The 26,995-nt window shown below is 40.9% G+C and overlaps 1 protein-coding gene across 3 annotated transcripts in view; it reads left to right on the forward strand.

Moving 5' to 3' along the window:
• The window catches only part of ehbp1 (EH domain binding protein 1), a 157,243-nt gene that overhangs the window by 79,174 nt on the left and 51,074 nt on the right, over positions 1 to 26,995 (forward strand). For all 3 annotated transcript variants that reach the window (XM_013910985.1, XM_013910986.1, XM_013910984.1), the window contains 5 exons: positions 1,600 to 1,778; positions 2,919 to 2,967; positions 11,464 to 12,276; positions 13,525 to 13,566; positions 14,611 to 14,757. In XM_013910985.1, the coding sequence (XP_013766439.1) occupies positions 1,600 to 1,778; positions 2,919 to 2,967; positions 11,464 to 12,276; positions 13,525 to 13,566; positions 14,611 to 14,757 (1,230 nt within the window). The remainder of the gene's footprint in view (positions 1 to 1,599; positions 1,779 to 2,918; positions 2,968 to 11,463; positions 12,277 to 13,524; positions 13,567 to 14,610; positions 14,758 to 26,995) is intronic.

Consider the following 26,995-nt stretch of genomic DNA (forward strand, 5'->3'; position numbering starts at 1 on the left):
TAGGAGCTGCTATTAGAGATGGCCTCCAGTCTCTTTCATCTGCTTTGGAGCTTGTGGCTTCTTGGTAGACTCCAGGCACATGGTCATAGTTTAAAATGCAACAATGGATGAGTAACAGACTTCCTTGTGCTTATAGGCTAAATGGCTTATTTTTTCACTTTTGACCTTGTAAACTAAATATATTTAATATTAAAACATTTGTGAACAGCTAGGGCAAGGTCTGACGGCATTATCAAGCCTTTCTTTCAGTTTATAATTTAAAAATAACACAAAACCATCTAAAATTGACAAATGTTCTGATGAGGAATTAGTCAGCACGTTGGAAATTCTATCTCCTTAAAATTCAAATCTCCTCAGTCTTGGCTTCCATCCCTCGACTTTATTTCTTCATAATGCAGTAGCCGAAAGCAGCCAAGAGAGGGGGTTGGTTGGCCACCACAAGCCTTGTTAGGGGAGTGAGGTTCACACAGTGAGAACTGTCTTGAGCTGCAGCTCTCAACTGTCGGTCTTAAAACTGGGTTAACTAGTTACTGAGGTACATCACCTCATGTGCAACTAACTTCTTTCCTTCACTGGCCTCTGCCGAGGCTTGAGTAAAGGTGAAGTTTAAATATCACCTGGTAATGTTTGGATGTCACAGCTCTCATTTAAGTGAGTAATGTTAAAAAAATGTGTGCAGATAAAACAAACTATGAAATATTATATGTTGTAAACTTTCTCAAACATGTTGCATAATATAATTCATGATGTCTGTGTTATTTGTCATATGTTAACTGCATTTTTTATTTATTTTATTTATTTTTTTTGCACAAAAGACTGATATACGCTTGCTTTTGGAACACATTTCATTCTTTTTGATCATTGGCCTCTAATGTATTTAATCAAATCTCTATGACATTTTTGCCGTTCCTCTCCAAAATGATCTGAGAGAATTATCCCTTATCAGTCCCTCCATAACCAGATTAGTGAACAGCCAGCTGAATAATCAGAATAGCACGGGCGTCAGGCAAAGACCACTGTCTCCACACCACTGAGGATTTGTGGGATTTGGAGTCTAGGACAGGAAAGGCTCCTAATGGTGAGAGCTTTTTCAACCCAGATAAGACTTCAAAGGCGGAGCTAATTAATAAGATGTTTACATTATTCACGGTCATACACTGCATTCTGAATGACCCTTCATTACGGCACGAGTCTGTGTGTGTGCACGTTCATTCGTGTGCAAGCTCTGTCATTCTGTCCCGGTGTCGTGCTAATTGGATGGGTAGTGGTTTTTAAGTGAAACATTTTTATTCAGTAATAAATAAGGAAAAGGGGGTTGTTTTGGAGTGAAGGGAAGGAGAGCTGCATAAATATATACTCTGGAAATTAATTGACAAAGTACAAGGGTAAAGTATTAATGTGTGGTGTCATTTGTGCTTTAAATATAGTGATCCCAAATGACAGCTGTAATTAAATCATTTATATCTGAATGTTGCACCAATCCCCTCATGTTTTTTTTTTTAAATTTATTTTAAAAATATGACATTTAAGGAGTCTCCCTCTTTCTTCTTTCTCCCCCATCATTACCCCTTTAACCCTGCCACCGCCTCCTGCCTGCAGCCCAGCCCAGTCCCAAGCCCCATTCTGGGAGGAAAACCCAATGCCAGCCAGTCCCTGCTGGCCTGGTGCCGCGAGGTCACGAAGAACTACCGTGGGGTGAAGATCACCAACTTCACCACGTCCTGGAGGAACGGGCTGGCCTTCTGCGCTCTGCTGCACCATTTCAGACCCGATTTGATGTACGAACCACAAACGCACAGATCACATTAAATTCACACTCATTCTAAACTTAATAACTAACTCAAGTTAGGTCATATGTTCTAGTTATACCTAATGTTATACCTAATCTTTTTTCAACTTGTAGGGGTGCAACAATACTCCCAGACTACTTTTTCCCCCTTTTGGGGAAAAAAAATCCCAATGTAGAAAAGACGACATTAAAGCCCATTTGTCATATGTATTTTCAGTTAAAAATTGACTTCTGCATAGACATAGGTTTCCCACTGAGGTCTAAATCATCAGTCAAGCATCAGACCCATAAGATAGAAATATATAATTTCTTTTAGCTCGTATCCTCCTTTAGCATCTACTTTTTATCTTTGTGTGGTTTCTAATGAAAACTGGAACCAGACAGATGCAATGAGGAACGATAAAGTAAATGTTGCAGACTGTATAACAAAGAAAATTGTTGAAAGAAACTGAGCAGAAAATAGGGAAAGTTGAGTAAGATGCCGAAACTGACATGAACTATATCCAAATCAAGCTGCTTCAAAGACTCCACCGTTAGCTGATGGTGTGTTTGTATCGTGATTTCGGTCTCGGTTTCAGAATTCTTGAACCCCTAATCCCTCGCTATTATATTTGCACAGTTAACCTGTAGTGTGCCCGTGTTTGATTAATGTGATTCATTCATACAAACACTCAATCTGTCATTTCCACAGTCAAAAACTGTTGTATGTTTGCTTCCGACACTAATCGTGTTGTTCTTGTGTGTGCGATTATAATTCTTTGAAGTATTTTGTGTGTGTGTGTGTGTGTGTGTGTGTGTGTGTGTGTGTCTGTGTGTGACACTCAAAAGAACATTATATGGAAAACCTGCAGTCCCATCAAGGAGGCAGACATGAAGATAATTTTGTGTACACGTGTGTGTGTTTGTGCTTGTGTGCCTTTCCTCTCCGGTGTGTTATTTTTACATATTTTCCACTCTATTAGTTCTGTTGATTGCACTGCTATGAAATTGCATGTTACAGTTCTAATACCATTACATGTGACGCATATTTAAACACACCTTTTTCTCCACTATGTCTCTCTGTCTACCATTTTTTTTCTCTCTCTTTCTCTGCTCACCTCCTCTCCAACCCTCCCCACTGTTCTTTCAGAGACTACAAGTCGCTCAATCCTCAGGATATTAAAGAAAACAACAAAAAGGTAAGAGGCAGCCACCGCTGGGCCCTTCACACCACTTAGCTCCCTCCCATCCACATCTCCATTTGGCCTTATTTAGAGATCTGCCATTAATCCATGGATATTGTGTTTATATGGTTTGAACGGGATTGGTAGACACACATAGGAAGACAGTCAAATGCATGTACACACACAAATGACAGTTTTCATAAGATGTTCCCCCCCTGCTGTGATGTGTGTGTGACTTAGTCACCTGGCAGAGATGAGAAAGTGTGTTCAGCTCAGCAGCATGCTGGGAGCTTACTAAACTACTTTAGCAACTTGTGTGTTTTTAATAAGAGAACATTTGTCTTGTGTTGCTTAGAGCAGTGGCTTTAAATGGTATAAACAGGGATTTGGTGTCAGCCATACACTTTTGTTTTCAGTGGTTCAAAATTAATGGGACAAACTAACAATTACATGTAAAGACTTTTTTAAATACTTGGATGAAAAAAACAAAACAATGTCTCCCTGAAATGTAAAACCGGGGTGTAGCACTATGGACATCAGCGAATGTTGTGTTTACTCCCTCGAGTTGCTCCCCCAGATCTTTACTGCAGCTGCCTGTAGGTACGTGTTTGTGGGTATTTCTGCATTCAGGTTTTTACTTAATAATCGAAAAGCAATCGAAAAGCATGCTCTCTTGGGTTTTAAATCAGATGACTGAGTCAGTTATTGAAGACTATCCCATTTCTATCCCATTGCTTTTGCAGTATGCTTTGAGTTATTATCCATTTGCGTGGTGAAGCGCTACCTGGTCAGTTTTGCAGCATTTGGCTGAATCTGAGCAGTGAGCATAGCTCTGTACACTTCACTGTTAGTTTTTCTTTAGTTTAGTCTGCTGTGGTCTTTCAGGCCTTTTGTTGATGCTGAGCTGGTCGGTGCATTCAATCTTTTTAATAATGCAAAAGATTTTTGATTTGTCCACTTGTAAAGTTTTTGCTGTCTGTCTGAGGGTTATTTGGGTTTTACAGGCTAATGGTTGCTCACTTACAATAATATATCTTAGGATCTCATATTGACAATTAAATAAAAGTTACAGTGAAAACCTTCACAATTCAAATTCAGCACTTTGAATCAACAGCCTGCTTCATTTGTCTTCAAATAACAAGTGAGCAGGTCTCACCTGGCCATGAAATTGTCATCGTCAATGTCAATTATCCCATTAATTTTGAACCTCTGAATATGGGGGATTGTGTATAAATATGGTTGTCACTCTTAAACAGCTGTAAATTTATGTATATTATAAAACTCCCTGAATTAAAGCTCAAAGTCGCACTTTAATCCCATCTTGATTGTCTGATTTCCATCCCATGTTATTTTGTACAGAAGCAAAACTGCAAAATGTATGTGTGAAAAGAAGAGTTTCATTCCTCTCCTCTTCTAACAAATTTTGACCCACACATAAAGCAGATGCACACACCTATTTTTCATTGTTGCCCTATGTCTTCATGTCTGCACATTGACTGTTAAAGGTTTCCTTCCACACAGATCTACATTTTTTTTGCCCGCTGGCTCTTCGCCTCCACATTTACTTCTTCGCACACTGCTGTATTTTTCCCCGCACTTACTACACACACGCTGCACGCACCTGTATTCACACGGCACACCAGCGGTCCCCTTTTCGGCCCCGAGGGCTACACGGAACGATATGCGTCGGGTTCCTGCAGCTTGATTTCCTCTTCTCATACACTCTCTGGCTGAGCGATAACCTCTGGTGGCCCTGTTAGGCATGAATGCTAGCCTGTTGACAATAACCACAGTGGAGGGAGAGGTAGAGACCCAATCCCATATCTGCTAACTGCCCCTCACCCCCCTCCAGGTGCTCAAGTAGCCCTGAAGAAATTGGCTAGATATAAGTAATATAGGAATATGCCGTAGAAGGTGATAGCTGGTGAATAGCTGCAGCACTGTAGCCGGCGTACTCCGACCAGCTTCTCTGTGGAGATCTACACCTGGTGCTCATGTATATTTGGCAATAATGGAGATACAGATAGATATTACCTACCACTTCCTGTTAGTTCTCATGTAGCTCTCAAAAACCTGGGTCTATAATGTATGTATTTTTAGCTGTCATTGTTTCACACAATGCTGAGTGTTATAAGGGGTTAGACTCACGATATTGGCTAAACTAATAGAATGGATGATATCATTTCTGAATGGCCATTTAATATAATGTCTAACACCTTGCTGAATTTATGCTATGAAGAATTAAATCTTTATCCCTTGAAAGCTTACTAGGAGTAAACCTTGAAGCTCTTTTTTTGAACTGAACCGTTTTTGTCATATTTCATGCCTGCTTATAGAACAGAAATGACTGTTTGCATCAGAAATTAAGTGAGGGTAGTCTTTGCCTGTGGAGCAACCTTTGGAAAATCCCAGAAACTCTTCCAATGGTCGTCAAAACACCTTTTCATGGAGATATACTGAGGTGCCAAAACTCATCATTAGACCACGGGGCGGTCGTCAAAAGCGTTGAGGCAGTCTAAACTAGTACCGAGCACCAGTGAACATTTCATCGAGAGATTTGACCCCATCGCTCCTAAATGTCATGCATAGCTTAAAGGGCGGTGATCATATTTACATATTTTGTTTCTTGTCTTTTAGCCTAACATTTCAACAAAATGTGCACTGTTCCTTTGATTTTCACTTACCTTTAGCTCCATGTACAGAGAAAATATCACAAGACTCTGATCAGAAAGATCTTCTGTTAGCTTCATCATTTGTAGAAGTACTCTGGTTGAGGTGCTGCCTGGAATGGAGGAAGACAGGAAGGAGGACATGGGGTGACCGGCTGCTAGCTGCGAATTCACCTGACCTACTTTACTGTGTCATCAGCACAGTGTATTCATACAGATGTTGTTCAGACTTTGTGGTGGGAATCTGGCAGTTTAATGTCTGATCCAAGTGAGCTGAACATTTGTGTTTTCACATGCACAGAGAAAGGTTCAGGGCTTCATGTTCATGGAAGGAAACTGCTTCAGACAGCAGATTCACATTTCAGAACAATGAGAGCAAGGCCCTCAGAAAAACAAAGCACTAAAATATCAAAGATAGCAGCCAGTGAAGTTGGTGGAGTTTTTTTTAATTTAATTTTTCAGTCAATGAAAATACTCTGGTAAGTTTGCTTCCTCCTGGATTGTGCTGAGTCAAATATTGGCATTGCATGCTGCTTTATTTTGGTTGCTATATTAATTTAGCTTCAAAATCCTATCATGAAGAGAAGCTATGAGATGCGGTATCTGGAAGGTGTTGTATCACATCTCCAGCGTTGCTGCACAACTGTAAATGCAAGTGACTGATTGGATGTGGAAGCCAGGTGGTTCAGGAGAGCAGAAAGATTAGTACTGCACTGGGTGGTGTCATATAGCACCCTGAGGGTGTTTGAATAGAGAAAGTTGACCATCATAAAAAGAAAATGCTGACATGACATGAGATACAGTGGAAGAGAGCATAGTGTGGCAGATTAAGGACCCCAAAGCAGGAAAAAAAAATGACAATGGGTGTTTAGAAAGGAGACTTTTTAAGAGGAAATCATAAATGTTTGCAGCTCTGAGTGAAAGAGACTGATGAAAAGAGAAGAACCTGTTCAGTGCTGATTCCTGATGAGTTATTGGAAAGTATAGAATTTATTGAATGGAGAGCGAGAATGGAAATGTAGAGAAACGACGACTATCTCTGCTTTTCATGGGCAGTTGATAGACATGGCCCCCTCCTCTCACTGTCTATCTGTGAAAAGTGATTGCAATGAGCTCAGACTGTGCTGAATTATGACAGATAAGGGCAATCAATATTGGGGGTGGGTAGAAAAAAAGGGGGAGAAAGTGAATAATTCAGAACATCCACAGCCTTTGAAATGATCTGTTTTCAAACAGTATGTGTTTGCATGTTAATTTGTAGAGGATTTGTATGTTTTATGACTTTGGAGCATCGATATGTTTGGACCTTTTGCTTCTGTCTTGTCCTGTGTGTGTGTGTGTGTGTGTGTGTGTGTGTGTGTGTGTGTGTGTGTGTGTGTGTGTGTGTGTGTAATGAGGCCAAGGAGAAGTAATTTGTCATGCCATCTGATAGTGTAGCACCAAGCACCAGGCTAAATCGCCCTGAGCGCAACCATGAGGGGTTGGGCTGAAGGAAGGAGGTGCTGATGATTGACAGCGATAGATAGCTGTCAGTCAATGAGAGGGAGTGGAGGGGGAGCAGGGAGCAGCGGCCTGGGGCAGGCGGTGGTGACATTTAGTCCAGACCCAGAGCTTTGTCGGGAGGTTGATGGAAAGTGAGAAAACTAGATATTCTCCAAAATGTGTGATATATATATATATATATATACACTTTACAGGTAAAGGAAAAGGGTTTTGGTCCTAGATGCTTTCTGTAGTAGTTTAGCTGGTGTACTGTTGGTCAGTTGTACTCGGGGTTTGGCTGTATCTAGTTAAACCTTGTGCAAAAGAGGGATTGCATTTTTTTAAATAAGCTCGCCATTGTCAGTCAACGATGCATATCAAACAACATAATTTAAATGCCATTAAAAAAAATGAGTGAGAGATTATTTTAACCCTTCTACACTTGAAGTTGATTTCACAAACTCGATGAAAGACCACCATGAAGATGGAGCTTGATTCAACACCACCTTCTACTCCATTGCTATGCTACTCTGCTGCATGTAGTACACACAATAGTGAGTGTTATAAACAAAGGGTTGGAGCAACTGTACTGGCTAAACTATATGGGGGAACGTATATCAGCAGGTCTTACTGGTGGGAATCACCAGGCGTTCTATGATATGTTATCACAGGACACAATACAGTATTATTGTGATTTCTTTATTATTTTTTATTTTAGAATATCAGAGTGATTTTAATCAGTCCAAGTCAGACTGTGAGTGTTTCCAGAAAGGTTACCTCCTGTCAGGTGGCCTGTGTGATCAAAAGTGGTCATGAGTGTGCAACACCCTCAAACTCTGGGAAACCATTTAGTTAGCAGAAGTTGCAGTCAGTTACAGAATGAGGAAAAATTCAATACAATCAGGCAACTACCATGTTTTTGTACATACATGGAGGTTGATGTCCTGTATTTACTCATGTGACTGAGCTTGTTCTGAATGAGGAGTTAGCTTTGTCAAGCTAAGTGTATCCAGAGTTCGATGTTTTTTTTTTGGGGGGGGGGGTGGCCTTATCACATAAGTTTGCTCAACTAATATTATTAGGGTTGCAGTACTAGTATGCATTCACATGTATTTGTGGCAGGGCCTAGGAACTTCTCATACATACTTGTTGAATCATATAAAGTGTTTTATTGCATTTTATTTATATTTATATAGCAGAATCTTAACTGTAATACGCATAGTGTATTTATGTAAATGCAGTCATCACACATACAGTGATTATTAACATCTATATATTTTTATAATAACTATATAATATATTCAATTCATTATCCCTCTGCAAATGTGATGTTACGTTCTTTGTTTCCATTTTTTCATGTTTCACTTGTGATGTACATCGCCTGTATGTAATTTAACAGCCACAAAATTTGTATCCAGTAGATTTTGTTCGGCTCAGTACAAAAAACAGAATGGAGAATTTTAAAAAGTGCCAAAGGCCCATAGGAGGGGATTTCGCTCATTAGTAAAAAATAATAATAATAAAGATAATGATATAGTTATAATAAGACTCATTAAAGCTTGATAGTAAATTATTTTATTAAATTTCCTGGGCCAGCCGTATCTCCTCAGCTCTTTTTAAGACCTGTGGTTCTTTCTAAATATAGCCACACTGTTGCACTTGATATTTGCTTTACCTTACAATATAAAGTACCTTAAGGCAACTATTCTTGTGATGTAGCACTATTTATTTGTGCAGCTGGATAGTGTAGTGGTAAAATTACACACCTCTGGAGTGGGGGTCGCAAGTTCAATCCCCACCATGCTAAAAACCAGCCCTGGAGTGGCGCAGCTACGTTTGCAGCCTGTCTGGGTGACATAAAAGTGGCTCAAGCCATCTTTTTTACTCCCTATAACTGTTTCAGCCCACTATGAGTATGCATGATTATGGTTATATTTACTGTTTTTAAAATTTAAAAGCTAAACATGCGTTTTAAAAGTTATTTTAAAAAGTTATTTTCAGCAAGAAATAAGTGAGAGAGAGGTACATTGTTATTTCTGGCATCTCTGTTTTGGTAGTTTTGTTGTATTGCCACTTTAATTTTTTACTTTACTGGAGATGCTGTACTGTGTCACAGACTGCAGGCTACCACCTTTGAACACCATCCTCTTAAAAACAACAGGGCTTTGCTGAGTAGTCATCATTGTCTCAGTACGATACGACCATTACTTTTCAAACTGTAAGAGAAGATATAAGAAGAATAAAGCATGACACTAAGGTCGAAAAGACTGTAGCGCATGTCAAGACTAACATCGACCCTGAAACAAAACCCAGTTCGAGAGCCTCCCCCCGACCTCCTCCTCATGCAGCTCTCACTTTCTCCCACTCTCACGCTTTCCTTTCTCTCATTCTTTCATTCTGTACCTATTGAGCAGCAAAGTTGTCGCTCTCTTTCACAGCCTACCCTGGGCAAGAGGGGAACAATGCAAGCACACTTTGCTCCCCTGAATACGTGTTAGAAACCCAATCAGGCCCTCTTATTCGTCATATTCTTTTCTCTTTTTTCTTTCACAGTCCTGTCAGGGAAAAGGGACGGGGGGGGGGCTCGCAGCAAAGGCAAACCCCTCTCTGTTCTCCCTTTTCTTTTTTCCCGCCGTCTCTTCTTTTTTTCCTGCTTTGTTTTTGTGTACATGCACTCACATGCACCTCATTTTCCTGTGTGAGTATAGTTATTCTACCCATGGTTAGTTTTTTAAAGCAGTAGAAATAAAACAAACAGGTAAGAGTGGAAAAACAGTCCTTCTACCAATTGATTGTAAATTGAGAAATGCCTCAGGTATATGAACTCTACAAAAGCATGCATACATGCCATAGTTACATCGTAAACCATGTACTTTTAACATCTCTTAAAGGAAAACCGGCTGTACAGGAGCATCAAGGAAGTAGCCACTGTGATTTCAATGAGTGATTTGTGATTGCCTCAAGTTAATCCCTTTGTTTTTATTTTTTTGTGTTTTTGACAACCAGAAGTGACCTTTTTTAGACGAACTTGTCTGTAGAAGACACCAAAGACACTGTGAGGTCCACCTGTGTCACCATACCTGTCTGTGAAATTGGTCTTGCCCCTGATAATTCAGACTTTTGGTCTTAATGCAACTGAAACACGCAAGTTATAAAATAAAACAAAAAAACCCTCATCTGCAGTTTTTGTAAAGTGGGAAATTTGCTATAGAAAGACTGCATTGTACCAGGCTGTAAACATGCTTATATCTGTGACTAAAATTAGGCATTTTAACATGGGGGTCTACCTGGCTTTTGGGTCCAGCCTGCTGTTGTCATTAGAGAAACATCAGTTTTTTTCCCGTCCTGGCTTCATTTTTAGCCCCTGCGGTTGCAGCTTGGTTAGAATCCACTTTTTCCCTCTTATAAAAACACCTCAGTATATATAGGACGTGGTTTGACAGACTTGAGAGCAATTTCTGAGTTGTTCCATGCATAGTCACTACATAGGCACCTATAAATACTACTACATCCCGTATCCCGACCTGCTTCTTACGATATTGTCCAGAATAAAAGTGAAAAAATGTCTCTAGAGGCTAGTTTCACAAGAAATTGGAGACTGAAGAAGCAGGAAAGAACTCAAAATTGTAAATAGTTAAGCAGGCTCTTCAACCATCAAGGAGGGTTTGGTGGAAGTCGGGGGGGTTGATAGACTGAGCAGATCAACAGAGGCAGTGAAACAAACGGGTGCAGCAACAGGTTGGAATTAGATCAACACTATCAAGCAGGCTAGATACAAGCTGCGATACCTGAGAGAGATGGATGACGAGGTTGTGTGTGTGTGCAGGAATGGAGGCTGTGTGTTTGTGTGCTGTTAATCTATTTATTTACCTGTCATTGGCTGCGATAATGGTTTTCATCCCTTCTCTCTGTGTCTCTCTGTCTCAGTCTATCTTGTGATGGGGGATTGGTTTTTCGTGTGTCGCTTGATAATCACACCTGTATTTTCTCATCAGACTCTAATCAGACCAATTACACGCGTGACGGAGAGCGTGGGCATGTTGATGCAGGGGAGCGATAAAGACACACACATACACACTCACAGACACTTCGGGATTAAGCTCTCTGTCTTGGGGTATCTACGTCCCTTATCGGGGACAACCATCCCTGACGTGGCCTGTCAGCAGGCATGCCAAAAGTGTCGCTCACGCACAAACACATGTGAACACACTTAGGTCATGTATGCAATGCACCAAATATAATCTATGTCTAAAAAAGAAAGCATGCCTCTCCTGTCTTGCTATTTACCCTTTGATCCCTCTCTGCCCTCGTGATGAAGAATACTCTGAAAGTCTGTCTATTCTCGTACTTGTTTCGATAGGCATATGACGGCTTCGCCAGCCTCGGCATCTCTCGTCTCCTGGAGCCATCCGATATGGTGCTGCTGGCCATTCCTGACAAACTAACAGTAATGACCTACCTGTATCAGATCCGGGCCCATTTCTCTGGCGAGGAGCTCAATGTGGTGCAGATAGAGGCCAACAGCAACCGCAGCACCTACAAAGTGGGTGACTTTGAGACTGATACAAATGCATCAATAGACCAGGACAAGTTCTACGCTGAACTGAACGATGTGCAGCCCCGCAAGGCTGACTCTCAGGCTGCTGTTTCTGCCAGCGGTGCCACCACTGAATCTAACAGAGCTGAAGCTACTGAGGGAGAGGTGAAGGAGCAAGGTTTGAAGGCCGAGGTAGGAGCAGTTCCTGCCGGCTTGTCGGCTCCAGCGCTGTCACAGTCTCCTGTCCCATCACCGCGCACAGTATTAGTTTCCACAGCAACAAACTCAACCTATGTGATGGCGTCAGGCTCTGAGGACAGGGGAAATCTACAGAAAGCAAACACTTTAGACCTTAGTGAGTTACCACAGCGAGTGGAGAAGGAGATGGAGAAGGAAAGGCAAAACAAGGATGAACCAGGAGAGCAGAGAGGAGAGGGAGCTCCCGAACCAGCGTCCCCTACCAGGAGAGGAGCTTCTTTGTCCCACTCGCCACCCCATCCGAAACTGGGCTTCTCCTACAACAGGGATGCCGACCTCATCAAGAAAAAGAGAGCAAGCCTGCGTCACTCAGAGTCTGAGCCTGCATCAGATACCAGCTCTTCTCCAGTGAATCATACAGATGCCCCAGTCAAACAGGTAAATACACATGAAGCCTAACATTTCATACTTTATTAACACACTGTAGTGTTTCCTGAATATTGTAAATATATGACGTTGGAAAGTAATCAACTAAATTACACACGTCTAATCTTGAGTCCAGTGCCTTAAAACACCTCTGGGTCAGTCTGTATGATCTGGACTAATTCTAACTGCTTAATGCAGGTATTAAGATTCTGACAGCGTTTGCGTGCAGATTCCTGCTTTCCCCCCCTAAATGAATTGTTCTCCTTTTTACCCTTGCACCCTGAATTTGATTGAAACTTTCACAGCTACATCAGTCAAAGACAGAGGATACGGTGAACATTCATTCCCTTCTGACGCTCGCTAAGCTTCAAATCCCGACCTCGTTGATGCGGTTGCAGAGATGACCGTACTGAAACTCTCCCGTTCTGCATTAGATGTTGTCGTCACCTGTCTTGTAGCCGAGAACCAGACGCGTCTGGGCCGAGCCTTTAACACGTGGCAACTATGAAAGGCACTGGGAGAACCCCCTGCTTTGACATTTCATTATATTTTTCATTATATTTCTCATCCCTGCAGTTGATGGCAGTCGCACCGTGACTGCTCAGGCGTGGCGATGCTTTGCACCGAGCACACATCATCTCGTCTCTCACACACGCCCTGTGACACACACCTGTATGTGCGTGTGTGTGCACAATCACACTGAATGCACTGCTGTCTGCGTTGGTTAACCCCAGATTACTGCTTGTTGTTTACAAGTCGAAAGGTCACAGGGCAAGCGGGGGGCTATGACAGTCATGACATCCCATTTTGATCTGCTTTTTTTCTAGTTAGCAGGATGTATCCAGGCCAGATTTGGGGTAATATTGCTAAATGTAAAAGCTCTGCTTACAATACACCCAGAATTACCTTGCAGATAAAATTCTGACTTCAGTGTGTGGTTTGCTTATTTGCCAAAGCCGTCATGCTCTCCACACAAATGGACCCAGACAGGGCTATGAGCCCAGGTTCCCCTCAGAGGGTGCATATCATAGGGAACATACCTGCTCCTGGATTAGAAAAGCATAGGGCTGAATTAATCCCCCACTTGCTGCATGTCCAGTAAAGAAATGTGAAAGCCGCTTGTGTGATAGTTTGTGGCTGAAGATAAACACATCACTCACCATTCTAAACAACATTATTGGTTTCATTCTTCTGGGGAAATACTTTGAAAATTAGGAGTGCCTCTTTGACCACTGCAGTCATGATTTATTTTCTTTTTAGGAGCCACGACCTGCCCCTGTGTCGAGCCCCCCAGCTGAGAAGGTGAGTATGGTTTAAAAGAAATGGATTGTTTTAGTACTTCAGACCTTGATTAGCAAGTGGTAAATTATAAGGAGAAGCTACCTTACATAGGAAGTGGCCGCAGTCTTGAGCAATAGGGCAAAAACACGGACAGTTGGAGATCCAAAGGCTGAGTAGTCATTCATAGGTGGTGTATTTTGATATAAATTCTCAGTGAACAAGTCCAGGCAGTCACAAAAACTAAGCAGGCCGGTTGGCATCAGCATGGACCTTTGCGCTTCCCAGGTACACCCTATCGGACTCGTGGATGCGAAAAGTATACAACCTCCTTTTATCTTCTGTGACTTATTACCCAGGTGATATACTAGGTATGGATACCAAAGATGATTTCATTTTTATATCATTAAGAAGTTAGATTTAAAAAAGTTATATATTATTATACAACATTCCAGGATTTTTTCCTCTATCTGGCATGCATGTTTATGCCGCATTGGCAACCACCAATTGCTAGAGAAAAATGGTTACTCCACATTTGGTTGGGGAGTGATTGCTGGAGGCTGTCGCACTTCAAACCTCCTTGCAGTTTGTTTGGTCACTAGCGGTTTATGACAGTTGTCACTGGTTTGCCTGGAAGACACTGAGTTTTAAAACGTAAAAAGCTGAAGTTGACCCATTTGAAACCTGTTATTTTAGTGGTAATGCACAACAAAGTTTCACTACCGCTCTGTGGTAGAGACAAGTTTGCAGACAAGTCAACATCCTCCATGAAAATCAAAGTTGACCACGTCAATCTGCTAGCATCCAAAGAAATCACAAGGTTTTTAGTGCAACACCCTCTTTGCAACCAGTTTCAACTATGGGGTACCTGCAACCTCCAGCAATCACTCACCAATCAACCCTGGAGGTTGCCAGGGGGTCACCGGTCTGTAGGTCTGTGTGATTGAGGTCTGGCTGAAGAAAGCTTACCTTATTTATGGCACAATGTGATTACAATGAACCCTTCCCAGTCTCGGTTACAATAGCTTTAGTTTTCTGAGTGTATCCTCTCTCTTTTCACATGTGTAGAAGGTCCTCTCTCGTCAGGAGGAGTTGAAGGAGAGAGCCAGACTCCTCTTGGAGCAGGCCCGCAGAGATGCTGCGATGAAAGCCGGCAGCAAATACATCTCCAACTCAGCTGCAGCTGCACCAAACAGAGCTGCAGGTGTCTGTGATGTAAGTCCAAGCCTTCCTTTTTGTCTGTGTGGGATTGGAGGTGTTGGTATTGTCCACTTAAAAGAATGAAATTGTCTCTGTTCTACCATCATTCTGGTAGAGTTTGATCTTCGTTTCATCTGCCCAAAGAATGTTTTTCCAGAACTGTGCTGGGTTTTTTTTTAATGTTTCTTTTTTACTGTAGTCCAATCTGGACTGTCTGGTCTTGAGGCGTATGACTGGCTTGCACCTTGCAGTGAACCCTCTGTATTTACTTTCATGCAGTCTTCTTTTTATGGTAGACTTGGATATCGATAAATCTTCTTCCTGGAGAGTGTTGTTCACTTGGTTGGCTGTTGTGAAGGGTTTCCCTTCACCATGGAAATGATTCTGTGATCATCCACCACTGTTGTTTTCCATGGACGTCCAGATCTTTTTGCGTTGCTGAGTTCACCAGTGCTTTATTTCTTTCTCAGGACATACCAAACTGTCACTCCTAATATTTTAGCAGTTTCTCAGATGGGTTTTTTTCTGTTTTCGCAGCTGAAGAATAGCCTGTTTCTCCTGCATGGAGAGCAAAATCTTCCAAATGCAAGCACCTCAGGCAAAATCAACTCCAGACTTTTTTTCTGCTTAACTGATAAGGACATAACGAAGGAGTTTCGTCACTTGCACATGAAATAACCCTTGAGTCAAAGTACTCCAATTAAAAACTGAGCGGCACAACTCCTAAGAAAGCTGCATATCTACACATTAGGCCATGACCATTATGTAACCATTACTGGAATATGTTTAAGTGAACAGGTAAAAAAAAAAAAAACTTGTGTCAGTGTCCAAATATATATGGACATAACTGTAGATGTGGACATTGTATCTAAGAAAGGCCCTGAGAGTCAGGATGAGGTCTGTGTAGTGAGTAAAAGCTTGCTTGACTATGAGTTTTGTTGTATGGCATCACGTCAGTGTGCAGGGAAAGCTAATAGGGTGACCCCACACCTCCTCAACTTATTCAGCGCCCTCATGTCACTTCCACAGTCTCTCTATTTGCTGCTCACTGCGCTTCCAACATGCTGGAAAAGCTTGTCCAAACTGTCTCATCCTGTGGCAGCCCACTTTGGTGAACACTTTAAGGAAAGGCTTTAAGAAGGAGAGAAGACTTTTCCTTATTAACTTCTGCTGAGACTCACTTACACTCTGGTGTGTGGAACATGTCAGTGTGGAAAGCTCAAATATGGATGGACTTCTTCGCTCTCTCCTCTCACCATAAACATGCCTCCCCCTCTCTCGTGCTCTCTCTCTCTCTGCTCAGACTCTCTCTTTGGTCATCTTGACTCTGCACAATTTTTATGACATCCCCCACCAATTTTGCTGCCCCCTCACTTTCCCCTGAACACTGAGTAAATGTTGTACACAAACACCTGTCAGCAAAAGTACATTCATGGTAAAAAAAAAAAAAAAAGAAAAAAAGAAGGGGGCCAGAAATCGCTGTAGCGAAGCAAACTAGACTAGAGAAGATGCGAGTGAAATTGCCAGCTCTGAACTGAGCACGCTCCACTGAACATAATATACTGAGAGGAAGGGGCACACTGATGAACCAGGAGTTACCCTGGGAAAGCACTGTGGTCAAATCCTCCGTTATGTTTCCAAATATTTCAGTGAAAAGGAAAGGGGGAGGGTTAAGAAAAAAATATGGTCTTGTGAGAATTGTGACGACAAGGGATTTGAGGGTAAAATGAAATAAATACCTTTTGGTAATGAAATATCTAAAAGGCAGCAGCCGCATGCCCCCTGCGTTTGCTCCCTGAGTCCTTAAAGAGAAATATGCCCTTGAATTAGATGTTTTTAAAGTGTGTATGTGTGTGTTGTCGGTGTTTGTTCATGTTTGTGCGCCGGCCACAGGAATAACCAGTCCGGCATAATCTGAGGAAATAAACGAGGACCTTCCAAGGACTGGGAGCCGTTAAAAGTCTTCAGTGGAAGAAAGCAAATTAAAAGAGTTTTTCAAAGCTGTTGCAGTGCTGATATATTTCCTTAGCCACAAAAAAAGGTCCTCTTCTGTCCCTTGTTGTCTGGCAAGATGGCGGACTTCACTTAGATTAGCTCCTTAAAGTAGGCAAACCCACCCCTCCACTCTTTCTCTCTCTCTCCTCCTTATTTCCTCACTCATTTCCAAGGACAATTGGTTAATAACCCCTAAACACACACTTACTTACACATACACACACACACACACACACTCCTCTGCATAAAAAAGGAAGGGAAGCAAGAGGGGTGGGAGGGAGATATTGAATTGTTTACACTTTTTTTAATAGAAAACATTGATCAAAGGAATACGACTGGCCTCGAGGCCAATGTGCTGATAATTGTTAGTGATTCAGATTAGATTACTTGATGTCTTGTTTTGATTAGCATGAGTGTGTGTGTGTGTCTGTGTTATCAGCTGGAGAGGCCCAAGCTTTTCCCATTTAACTCTCCATCTGTCTAAGTAGGTGCTTTGCGGTTTAGCATGCATAGGGTATAATTTAATTCAGCTAAAGCAGGCTTCATTCTTCAAGGGAAACGGCTAATGTGAGGGAAAGGTGGGGCTTACATTAGCTGCTTTAGCGTATAGCTTTCAAAGCACAAACGACAAATGAGTCATCAGGTGTCATCTTTTAACTGAAATCATGTCGTACACAAAGCTTGCAGGTGTCAGGATTTTTATATGATAATGCAGTTCTCTTTTATCGAAAAACTGATACTCCAGAAAACTCATAGTTTTCGTGCTAATTATATTACAGTGGTCAGCAGTATTTCAGGAGTTGTCTTCAGAGATAAAATGAGCTATTACTTATTTTGTCTGCCAGCTCTAAAGAAGTTAGAAGTTAAAATGGCTCATTTTTCTGGCATTTTTAAGAGATTTAATTTTTCCTGTTTTTACACTTGTGCACTGATTAGATCAAAAAAAGATCAACTCAGGTGAGATTTAATATAGAAATTTAAAAAATCAAAGCTTATTCAGCTGCCGGGCCAGGCCAAAATGTTGTCTAAGTGGGATGGTGTGAAACAGTGATTAATTGGAGATTGATTACCCAGAGTGTTATGACATACATCTCAAATGTTAAAAAAAGCAATCGTTATTTACTATTTAACACTGTAGGACATCCCTTTGAGTGTTGAGACTAGTTATGCTACTTAGGTTTTAGGTTTGAAACCTTCTTTGCCCACAGCTAACACTAAATGTGACAGAAACCTCAGAAACATATACAAACTGATACATGATCGAGCTTAGCTATACTAGCTATCTGTACTAAAATCAGGTCTTCATCTATTCATGTGAACATAGCACGAACAATATGTTAGACACTTGTTTGCTGTGTGTGTGTGTGTGTGTGTGTGTAGCCCTGTTCTCCTGACCTATGCTCTCCCTCCTGCCATCCCTAATTGTAGCCCACAGTCACTGCTTCTTTCATCTAAGGTCACAGGTTCCTCTCTTTCTCCCTGCCTTCTCAGTCTTTCTCTCTCCTCCTCACTCCATTTCTCTTTCATGTCAGATTTTTGACTTCGAGCCGCAGTTCTTTCCTTTCCCATCTCTTTATTTATCTTTGTCTGTCCTCTCTCTGTAGTCTTTGATGGATGACCAGTACTACTAATTGTTCTGTGCTCACCAGCGTTGGCCTCACCACCTCCTCCTCCTCCTCATAGGTGGCCTTCACAACATATCAGTAGTCAGTGGTGCAGATGTCTTGTAATGTTGTAATGTCACCACCCCCTACCTAAGCAGTAGCCAAATGGGTAATTAATGAGCTTTCCTAAAAATATCTAGACTTTTTTTTTTGTCCTTAGTCCTGACATCCCCAGTTTTGGTTTTAGTCTTTCTTTTGCTCTTTGGACTTTCCCACTGTTATTCTTTTAATAGGAGGTGTGTGTGTGCGTGTCTCTGTGTGTCTGTTCACTTCAGGTCTTCTCATCCATTAGCAGATGAGAACAGTAATTTCACACCGGCCTGGCCAGGCTAATTATCAGGATCCACACTTGGTTTGGGGAGAAGTGTGTGTGCATGTGGACCCACAAAGCAAAATGTGCAACTATGTGTGTTCCTTTGCAGAAAACTGTAAAGCAGAAATTTGTGTGTGTGTATGTGTGCAGATTTGTAGCACCTGTGCATATTTGAACGTCTTTTTTTTATTTTGTGTGTGTGTCTTTGAGTATGTGTGTGCTTTGCTTGTGGAATGCGTTCAAGAGTGCACGCAAATGCCTCGGTGTTTTCCAGGTAAGAGAGTTTCCCTGCTCACTGACTCGTTGTGATTCCTATAATTGGGTCCCGTTTGATTTTTGCCGACCAGCACCCCAACCACCTCTTCCTCCCCTTCTTCCCCCATCACCCCCCTTATTCCTCTTCCTTCTCCTCAGCAGTGGAGAGGACTCCTGGGTCTCTGCTGTTGTGACCTGTGGGTGTTGTCACTCACTCCCATCTGCTGTCGGTCCTCTCATTCTGACTCGTCTGTCATGTCCTCCTTTCTTTCTGAATTAGATTTCATTCTGTTTTAAATTGGGGACCAAAACAAAGCCCTCTGGCTGTACTGTGATGTATGTAAAAAAAATTAAATTATTATTATTCAAAAAAAAAAAAAACAATAAAGAAAATATCCAAGAGCCATTAAAAAGGTTACCTTTTACCCAAGGCCCTCTGACTGAACCTTGTGTAAAAGTCCCTTTAAAAGAAAAACACATTGTGTGTTATTTATTTAATTTCATATATTTCATTATAACAGGTTAGTATTTTGTCTTTCCTTCCTTCCTCCATTTATTTTGACATTTGGGACCAAAACAAAGCCTTCTGGCTGAACATTGTCATTTTTAGGAACCTTTTCAAATGCCGAACATGGAAGTTGTGTGTGAGTTCTTCCTGTTTTATTTTGGAAGCATTACATTCAGGTCCTCACCAGTGGCCCATTATAACAGGTCCCTTCTTTTTACATAAACTAAAATAATCCTGAAAAAATAATCTTAGTCCTCACATATTCTGATTTCGGTTTTGTTCTCATGGATTTGACCATTGAAAATCCAACCAGTAAAGGGTTGTCTGTGCAGCAGAAAGAGGAAAGAAATGTCTGTTTTGAAAATGCAAATATGGCCATATGCACTCTCCTTTTTTGTCCACACTTTATGTTCACACACTGTTCTTTACTCCCCTCCTCCTCCATCTACTCTCCTTTTCAGCTTTCTCCCACCAGTAATAGTTTTTCTCCAGGTCTCATTTTAATGTGGCTGCAGTGCCTTTCTTCTCCCAGTTCTCATTTTTTTTCCCTCTTCTCTTCTTCCTCTTCTTCCTTCCCTCACCCCCTCCTTTCTTCTTCTTGTTCTCTGTCCTTTTTGAAGAATCTGCCCCTAATGAAACTAAATAGTTTGGTGGGGAGTTTCTTTGGACTATGTGTGCGTGCTTGTCTTGGAGTGTGTGGGTATGTGTCATGGCCGAATTGGCTGGAGTGGAGATCAAAGGCAGTCTCTAAATCGAGTGTGTGCGTGCGTGTGTGTTAACGAGCAAGAGAAAGACAGCTCTCTGAATTGCATCACAAGAGCTGATCAAGCCATCAGAGAAGAAAGCGGTAACTCACTTACACTTACATACCTCTCCTGAACACATGTACCTCTCCTCCTTTCTCTCTTTGTTATATTGTTCACGTTTGACCAAGTGGAAGTGTCAAATGTTTTTCATGTCCATCCTCTAACACTGGTGTTTTGCCTTTTTTACTTTCTCCCTCGTTTTGTTCTGCTTTGTTCTCTGTATTTTATTCATAAAGTATCAAGTTTAGAGAACGTTTAAAAATTGATGCAAAACAAAGGCATTGTGACTCAACAATGATGTGATCTTGGTCACAATGCAGAATGGTTATGTAGGATGCATCATGATGTCTGCGTAACTCAAGAAAAAAATTGACTCAAAGTCAAAAAGGACCTGCATATTTGTTCAATGGTCCGTTTCAACAGTATAGTTATGACACTTAATTTTATGCATAGGCCTAGCCAATGTCTGCTGGCTCCAGCTCCCTGGCTCAGGACAGTTAAAACAATCAGGCCTCTAAAATCACTTCACTCAGAGTTTTTATGAAGGTAAAATCTATCCATTGAAGCCCATTCTCTTTTTGTGAAGATGAAAGCGTATATATAAATGCTGTTAAGTCGATCCTTTTAAAATGAGAGTCTGTGGAGTTTGGTTTGGTTTTTAACAATAACAAACTCGTTTAGTAAACAAAGAAAGAAAGAACAATGCAATAAACAAAATATTCTAAATAAATGAAATAACAATTAAGACCAGAAATTAAAGTGAACTTTTTCAGTCGGAGGAAGTCTGAAACATGGAAGCCTTAGTGATACACAAAGGATATTAAAGAGAAACTGATCTGACTTTTTTAATGCATCATTTGAAGTATTTGGAACAGTACTGAGGAAAATTAATCGGTTGATTAATGAAAAAAATTATCTGGTACGAATGGGTTTGTCAGACATGGTACAATGACCTGTTAAAAACTGCTTGCATTGTATTTTAACAGCTATTTTTACTAACAACTGTTATCACTGGACCTGCACAAACACACCAGTCTATCTGGAATAAGCTATAGTGCCTCAGTGAATGTCTCCGCCTTAACCCCGGCACTTTCGAGAACTTTCTCAGGAAGCAGTAGTGGAACTAACACAGGCCATAACTTCTAAAATGAGTTCTGTTTTCTTCAAAAGGGGGCAGGGAGTTGATCTCATGTTCTCCGTTTCTCTATTACTATGTCCCTCCGCCGCCTCCTCTCTCACCCCCTTCACCTTTTTTGTCTCTCTCTCCCCAGCAATTATCCTGTCTATTTAAAGGGCAGAACCTTCCCATCATACTCGTCTGTCAGAACGACAATCTCCTCTGACTTTTGTGTGCATGTCCCCACTCAACCTGTTCTACCTGTCCTACTGTACAAGTGTCCTTTGTTAAGTATACACACCGGCTTACACACTGTGCTGAGGGCAAATTGTTAATTCAACTATGGAACCACAGTTAAACAGAACTTCAAAAGTCAAACACACTAACGTATTTGCTCATTATTAAAAAATCAGCTGAATTTTAAACGCACACCTTTGTTCTTCTGCATTTGTGCCACATACTCAGTACTTCAAAACAATATTCTGTCGTATACAAACCATATGTTTTTTTTTTCATGCAAAATGTCTCCTGTGTCATTCACACATGATTCCACTGCTGCTTCAACTGTTAACAAGTAAGAGATACCAAAAAGATTTTTCACATACAGTATGTATAAACAAAAACTAGATTTTTATATTCTTGAACCACAGATCATTTTGGTTCTGTACACCACCACGGCGGATTTTTAATCAGACAATCAAGGTATGATTGAAATTCAGACTTTTCGCTTCAATTCAAGACATTTACCAAAAGTACTGCTTTTTTATACATAGCCCACCACTTTCAAGGGCTCAAAAGTAATTGAACAAGCAGGTTGATGGCCAGGTGGGCTTGTTCCCGCATTCACTATTTAATGACACATGAAGAAGATATAATATCTGAATTGATTCCACTTTTGAACTTACAGTTCATTGCGCTTTTCTAGATCTCTCAATGAGGACTAGAAATGTCAGTGCAAGTTAGGGGGAGTTCGTAAGTATGAAAAAGACAAAATAAACTCATCAGAGAGACAGTAAAAACGTGAGGAGGAGACAAATGAATAATCTGGTACTTTCTCAAAAACAGGGAATACACTGGCCAGCTAAGAGACACCCCAAGTCCTGAGAGACCACAGAAGACAACAAAAGTTCATGATAAGAAAAAATACTTACTTACTAAATACACAACATACTAAGTCAAGAACACTTTTGACATTGTCAAAGTCTTAAATCAAGAGATGCCTTCATGAATGCATATAGACAGGATTTAAAACAAGATTTAAACTACTAGTTACACTCGAGGCTAAGAAGGGCAAAAACAGCTTAAAGAGACCGCACAGTTCTGAGTAATCGTCAAACAGATGAAACCAGGATGAACTTGTAACAGAATGATGTCAAGAGAAACATATGGAGGAGGAGAGAAATGGCTCATGATCATGATTATCTCAGTTTGTCTGATTACGTCTGAGCTCCTGACAATAGGAGACTATGTATAAAAAGATCTGTAATTTCTAAACCTTTAATGGAATACTTATGTTAAACCCCTTGAATTAAAGCTGAAAAACTTCAATCTCATCTTGATTATCTGATTTAAAATCCACTGTAGTGCAGTATTTGTAGCACCGGCTATTGTCCAAATACTTACGGACCTAACTGTACTTAAAACCTCAGACATAACCTTGCACACCACTCCTGCATCTTTGCAGTTGCACATAAACACACACTAACACACAGGTGCATAAGCCGCACTCCTGCTCAAATTCCACGCCGACATCTCTCAAATTTATATTTATGTACATATAACACACACATACAGGCACACACAGACCCCTATCATGGGCACGCACCCGTCGAATCATAATTAGGCTGTGTCCTGGTTCTTTGATAGCCATGTACAGTGGCTCTTCTTTATCTTTATCAAATGCATTGATCGCTGTGGGCCTCGCACGCCCATTGATCCGCGCACTCTGTCTGGAGCCAGCCGATAAGCTCTCCCTTTCCCTCCCTCCCCTTCTTCCTCTCTCACTCCCTCTCCCTTCTTTTCCATTTCTCTTTTTACCTAAATTTGAGGAAAAATATTAGATTTATTAATTTGGTAATATTGTCAAAAATACTGCCATTGCACCTTTCAGTGGAATAAACAGATAATTAAGCCAAACAAAAATCTCTGCTCTTTGTTTAGATGGGTTTTTTTTAAACTGGAAAACCACATTTCCCATAAATCCCACTCCTTCCTGTCACCAAGAGGATGATGATGTTTGTTCCTTTCCACCTTAATCTGCTCGCTCATCCCAGCATATAGAGCTGTAAATACCTGCATTAGCTGTGTTTTACTCTGAGGATAACATTCCAGAAAGGATCTGGGAAGACTGGCCTTTCAGCATCTTGGTAGATGTTGAAGTATTAGTTATCCATCCATAACCTTATAACCTCATCTGTAACCATAACTTCATTATATTTGTTGTTGATTAAGTATTGCTGAGTCACCAGATCTTATATATTTAGGTGTTAAAATGATATGAGCATACTATAATAGATCATTTTAGTGTTACTGAAAATATAACAAATATTTTGTAACAAGTAACAGATGGCTGTCTAATAAAATCTAAGTTTCTAACTTTAACAATTCTTTGCATAGAAACTATTGAAACTATAGTGGACTGTATCTGTGGGCATTCCTGTGTGGTTGCTTGAAGATTCATAAAGATGCTTTCTGTATTTAGTGATGTTTCAACTAATTTGTTGCTGAATAATTATATGTAAATGACATTTCTTGTTGTGATTATCATAAGTAGGCACATGGTGATATGGTAACAGAAAATCAGAGTTTAACAACTAACTGATTTCTACCTGAATCTCTGTGGCTTTTAAACATTGTTGAAGAGTGTGTGATTACATGACTATTTGATTGGCTTGGTGTGTGCATGTGTGTTCTGTGGTTCTTTAGTGTGAGTGTGTGAGTCTGGACAAGATAGAGACCTAAAGCACCTCTTGACTGTGAATTAGCCTGTCATGACAAATGTCTGGAGCTGCATGACTGGCTGCCAGACTGGCTGGCTATTTGGGAGGTTGGCAAACCCTTTTAGATAGTGATTGTGTGCGCGTCCCTTAGTGTTGGTGTGGGTGTGTGTGCGTGGCATGACTGTGTGCCCACGCCAGGTCTCTGTACATGACCAGTGGTGCGTGCCCTCCCTCTCTCCCTCCCTCCCTCTTTCTACTTGCCCAGAAAAGAGCAACCAAGGCGACAACCTGCTCCCCTTGCTCAGACAGAGCTTCCAGAGCGGAGAGAGGTCCTCACTCGACGCCAAGCCCACAGAGGAACCCTCTGTCTCAGACTCGCACTCATCCGTTCAGCCTCTCTTCCACTGGATGTTCCCAGCAGTCAGTGGAAGACAGTGGAGGATTGTTCTTGCTGTCGCCATTTAAAAAAGAAAATTCTCTATTCCTCCTGGGTTCCATTCTTGAAGCTGTGCTGCCCACCGACCACCAGCTGACAAGCTTTCTCCTCTTTTTTCATTCTTGCTTTTTCATCCCGGCTTTGATCACATAATGATTTTTCCGCTGCTTTTATTTTTTCTTTTGTTTTTGGTGTTTTGCTTGTTTGTTTTTTTATTAAGTTGCATTCCCGTGGCTTTTTGGATCCACCTTTGTTGTTGTCTTGTCCAACCAAGTTAAAGCACTGTTGTATCTATTGCCACTTTCCAACTTGGAAGTACTGAGTGTAATCACCACTTAATTTTAACATTATGTCCACTAGGTAGCATTTAATCTCCACATGCTCAGCTACTCTTCCCTAAACTTCTGGCATATTGTGTTGCTACAGAACAATGAGTTGTAATTGGAATTGCAGCAGTGGTAACACTTGAGTGGCCAAAATAAATCTCAACAGGTTTTGAGAAAGAATTAGAAATTTGACAGTAACCAGAAACGACCTCTCCTCACCCAAGTCTACATTATTTAGACCTTTAGACCATCAAAAGAGCCTTTTTTGACCAAGTGGGGCAACAAAACATGTTTAAGTCTTATTATCACAACCACTGTTTATTTCTCTTTAGCATTCTGAAGTTTTTGTGCAGACTCTTAAAGAAAGTCGTCTTATACTCTTCATTGTTAATTTCTTAACGTTACCAACACAGAATGCACATACAGACATCAACGTCTGTAAAAGTTAATGCCACAAAAGGATTTTATATGACAAACTTTGTCTTTCTTGTCTTTCACACAGTTTCACATTTTTTAAAAAGCCCTTCCTCTCCTATCCTTTGCCCCCTCACCGACCCACCACACACGCTCTCTCGGTTCCTTAGCTGAGGGAGCCAGGCGGTGGTTAGATGCATTTTATAGTAGCATAGTGTTAATCCTTGCCTCTGGATAGGCAAAGTCAATTTCCCATTTCCTGTCCCCAAAATGGCTAACAACAATAATGCAATGGGATGTTTTTATGGGGGGGGGGCTGTGTGGGCTATATGTCTATATAAAATGGTACAACACACACAGGCACTCTTGAACTGGTAGTTGTCCATATCTGTAAAGGCCAGATTGTGTATCGGAACCAGTCCATAGCCAGAAGGCCGTTAGTGACATTACTGTTTATTTTGCATTTATAAAAAGTGGTAGAAGCATGCTTCTTTAACATAATAAAAAGTAAGGATGGAAAGTATAAAGAAGAAAAAGCAGTTTCTCTCTGTGTGATACTGTTATGAGAATGTGACAAAACAGAAAACACCTATTTGGGATCATACCGTGCTACATCCCAACGTTTGACACAAACAATATAGAGGATGGACATAGTAGTATCACCCACATTTAACATTCTGTTGGGAAGTCTCAATCTTGGTTGTCGCTATTATTGTTCTTTTGAATCTACAAGTCCACAGAAAGAGTTGAGTCTCTCATTAACACGCTCATCAGTAAAGACGTCAGAGTTTCTTTAAGGCTCAGTCCAGCCATTCTACAGATGACCTTGGTTTCAGCTATACTCTTTCCCAGATATCATAGGTGAAGGTTGAAATGTAGATGGATTGGGCTGTTGGCTCAGCTTTCTCTTCTTCACAACATTTGGGTACAGTTCCCTGATAACTGCTGACGCTGCACCAATCCATTGGTCCACCTGTCATTCCACTTTCTTATCAATCCTGAATAAGACCCAGAGATACTCAAACTTGCTTAGGCTCCCCTTTATCCTCCAACCAAGAGGGACCATTTTGAAATCTGAAAGTCTTCTGTGTCCCACAAACAACTTAATAACTGTTATGATCATGGCACAGACCAGATATAAAGCATTTTCTTTTTTGTGTTTTACTGATTCTCCCTCCCTTGTTTTCACGTAGCAACCTACGTGTGTGCTATTAGACAAATAATAAACAGCTCTTTGTTGGTTATAAGGCCATAAGCAAACTAAATTGAGTCTGGATTCAGGTACTTATTTTATAATTTAGTTATGAGGGAAACATTTGCAGTTGCAGATGTCATTTCTGATGTCTATATCCAGAGCTAATTTACAACATCAACCCCCTTGAAAGGGTTTTTCCTGCTCACAGTTAGATGACTTTTGTGGGTGGCTCCACCTGAGGGTAAAGGTAATGATTTTGGATTTGACCAAAACTACTTTTTCTTT

This window comes from Pundamilia nyererei, unplaced genomic scaffold (assembly GCF_000239375.1).
Source record: "Pundamilia nyererei isolate P.nyererei 1_Seehausen unplaced genomic scaffold, PunNye1.0 scaffold00054, whole genome shotgun sequence".
NCBI lineage: Eukaryota > Metazoa > Chordata > Actinopteri > Cichliformes > Cichlidae > Pundamilia > Pundamilia nyererei.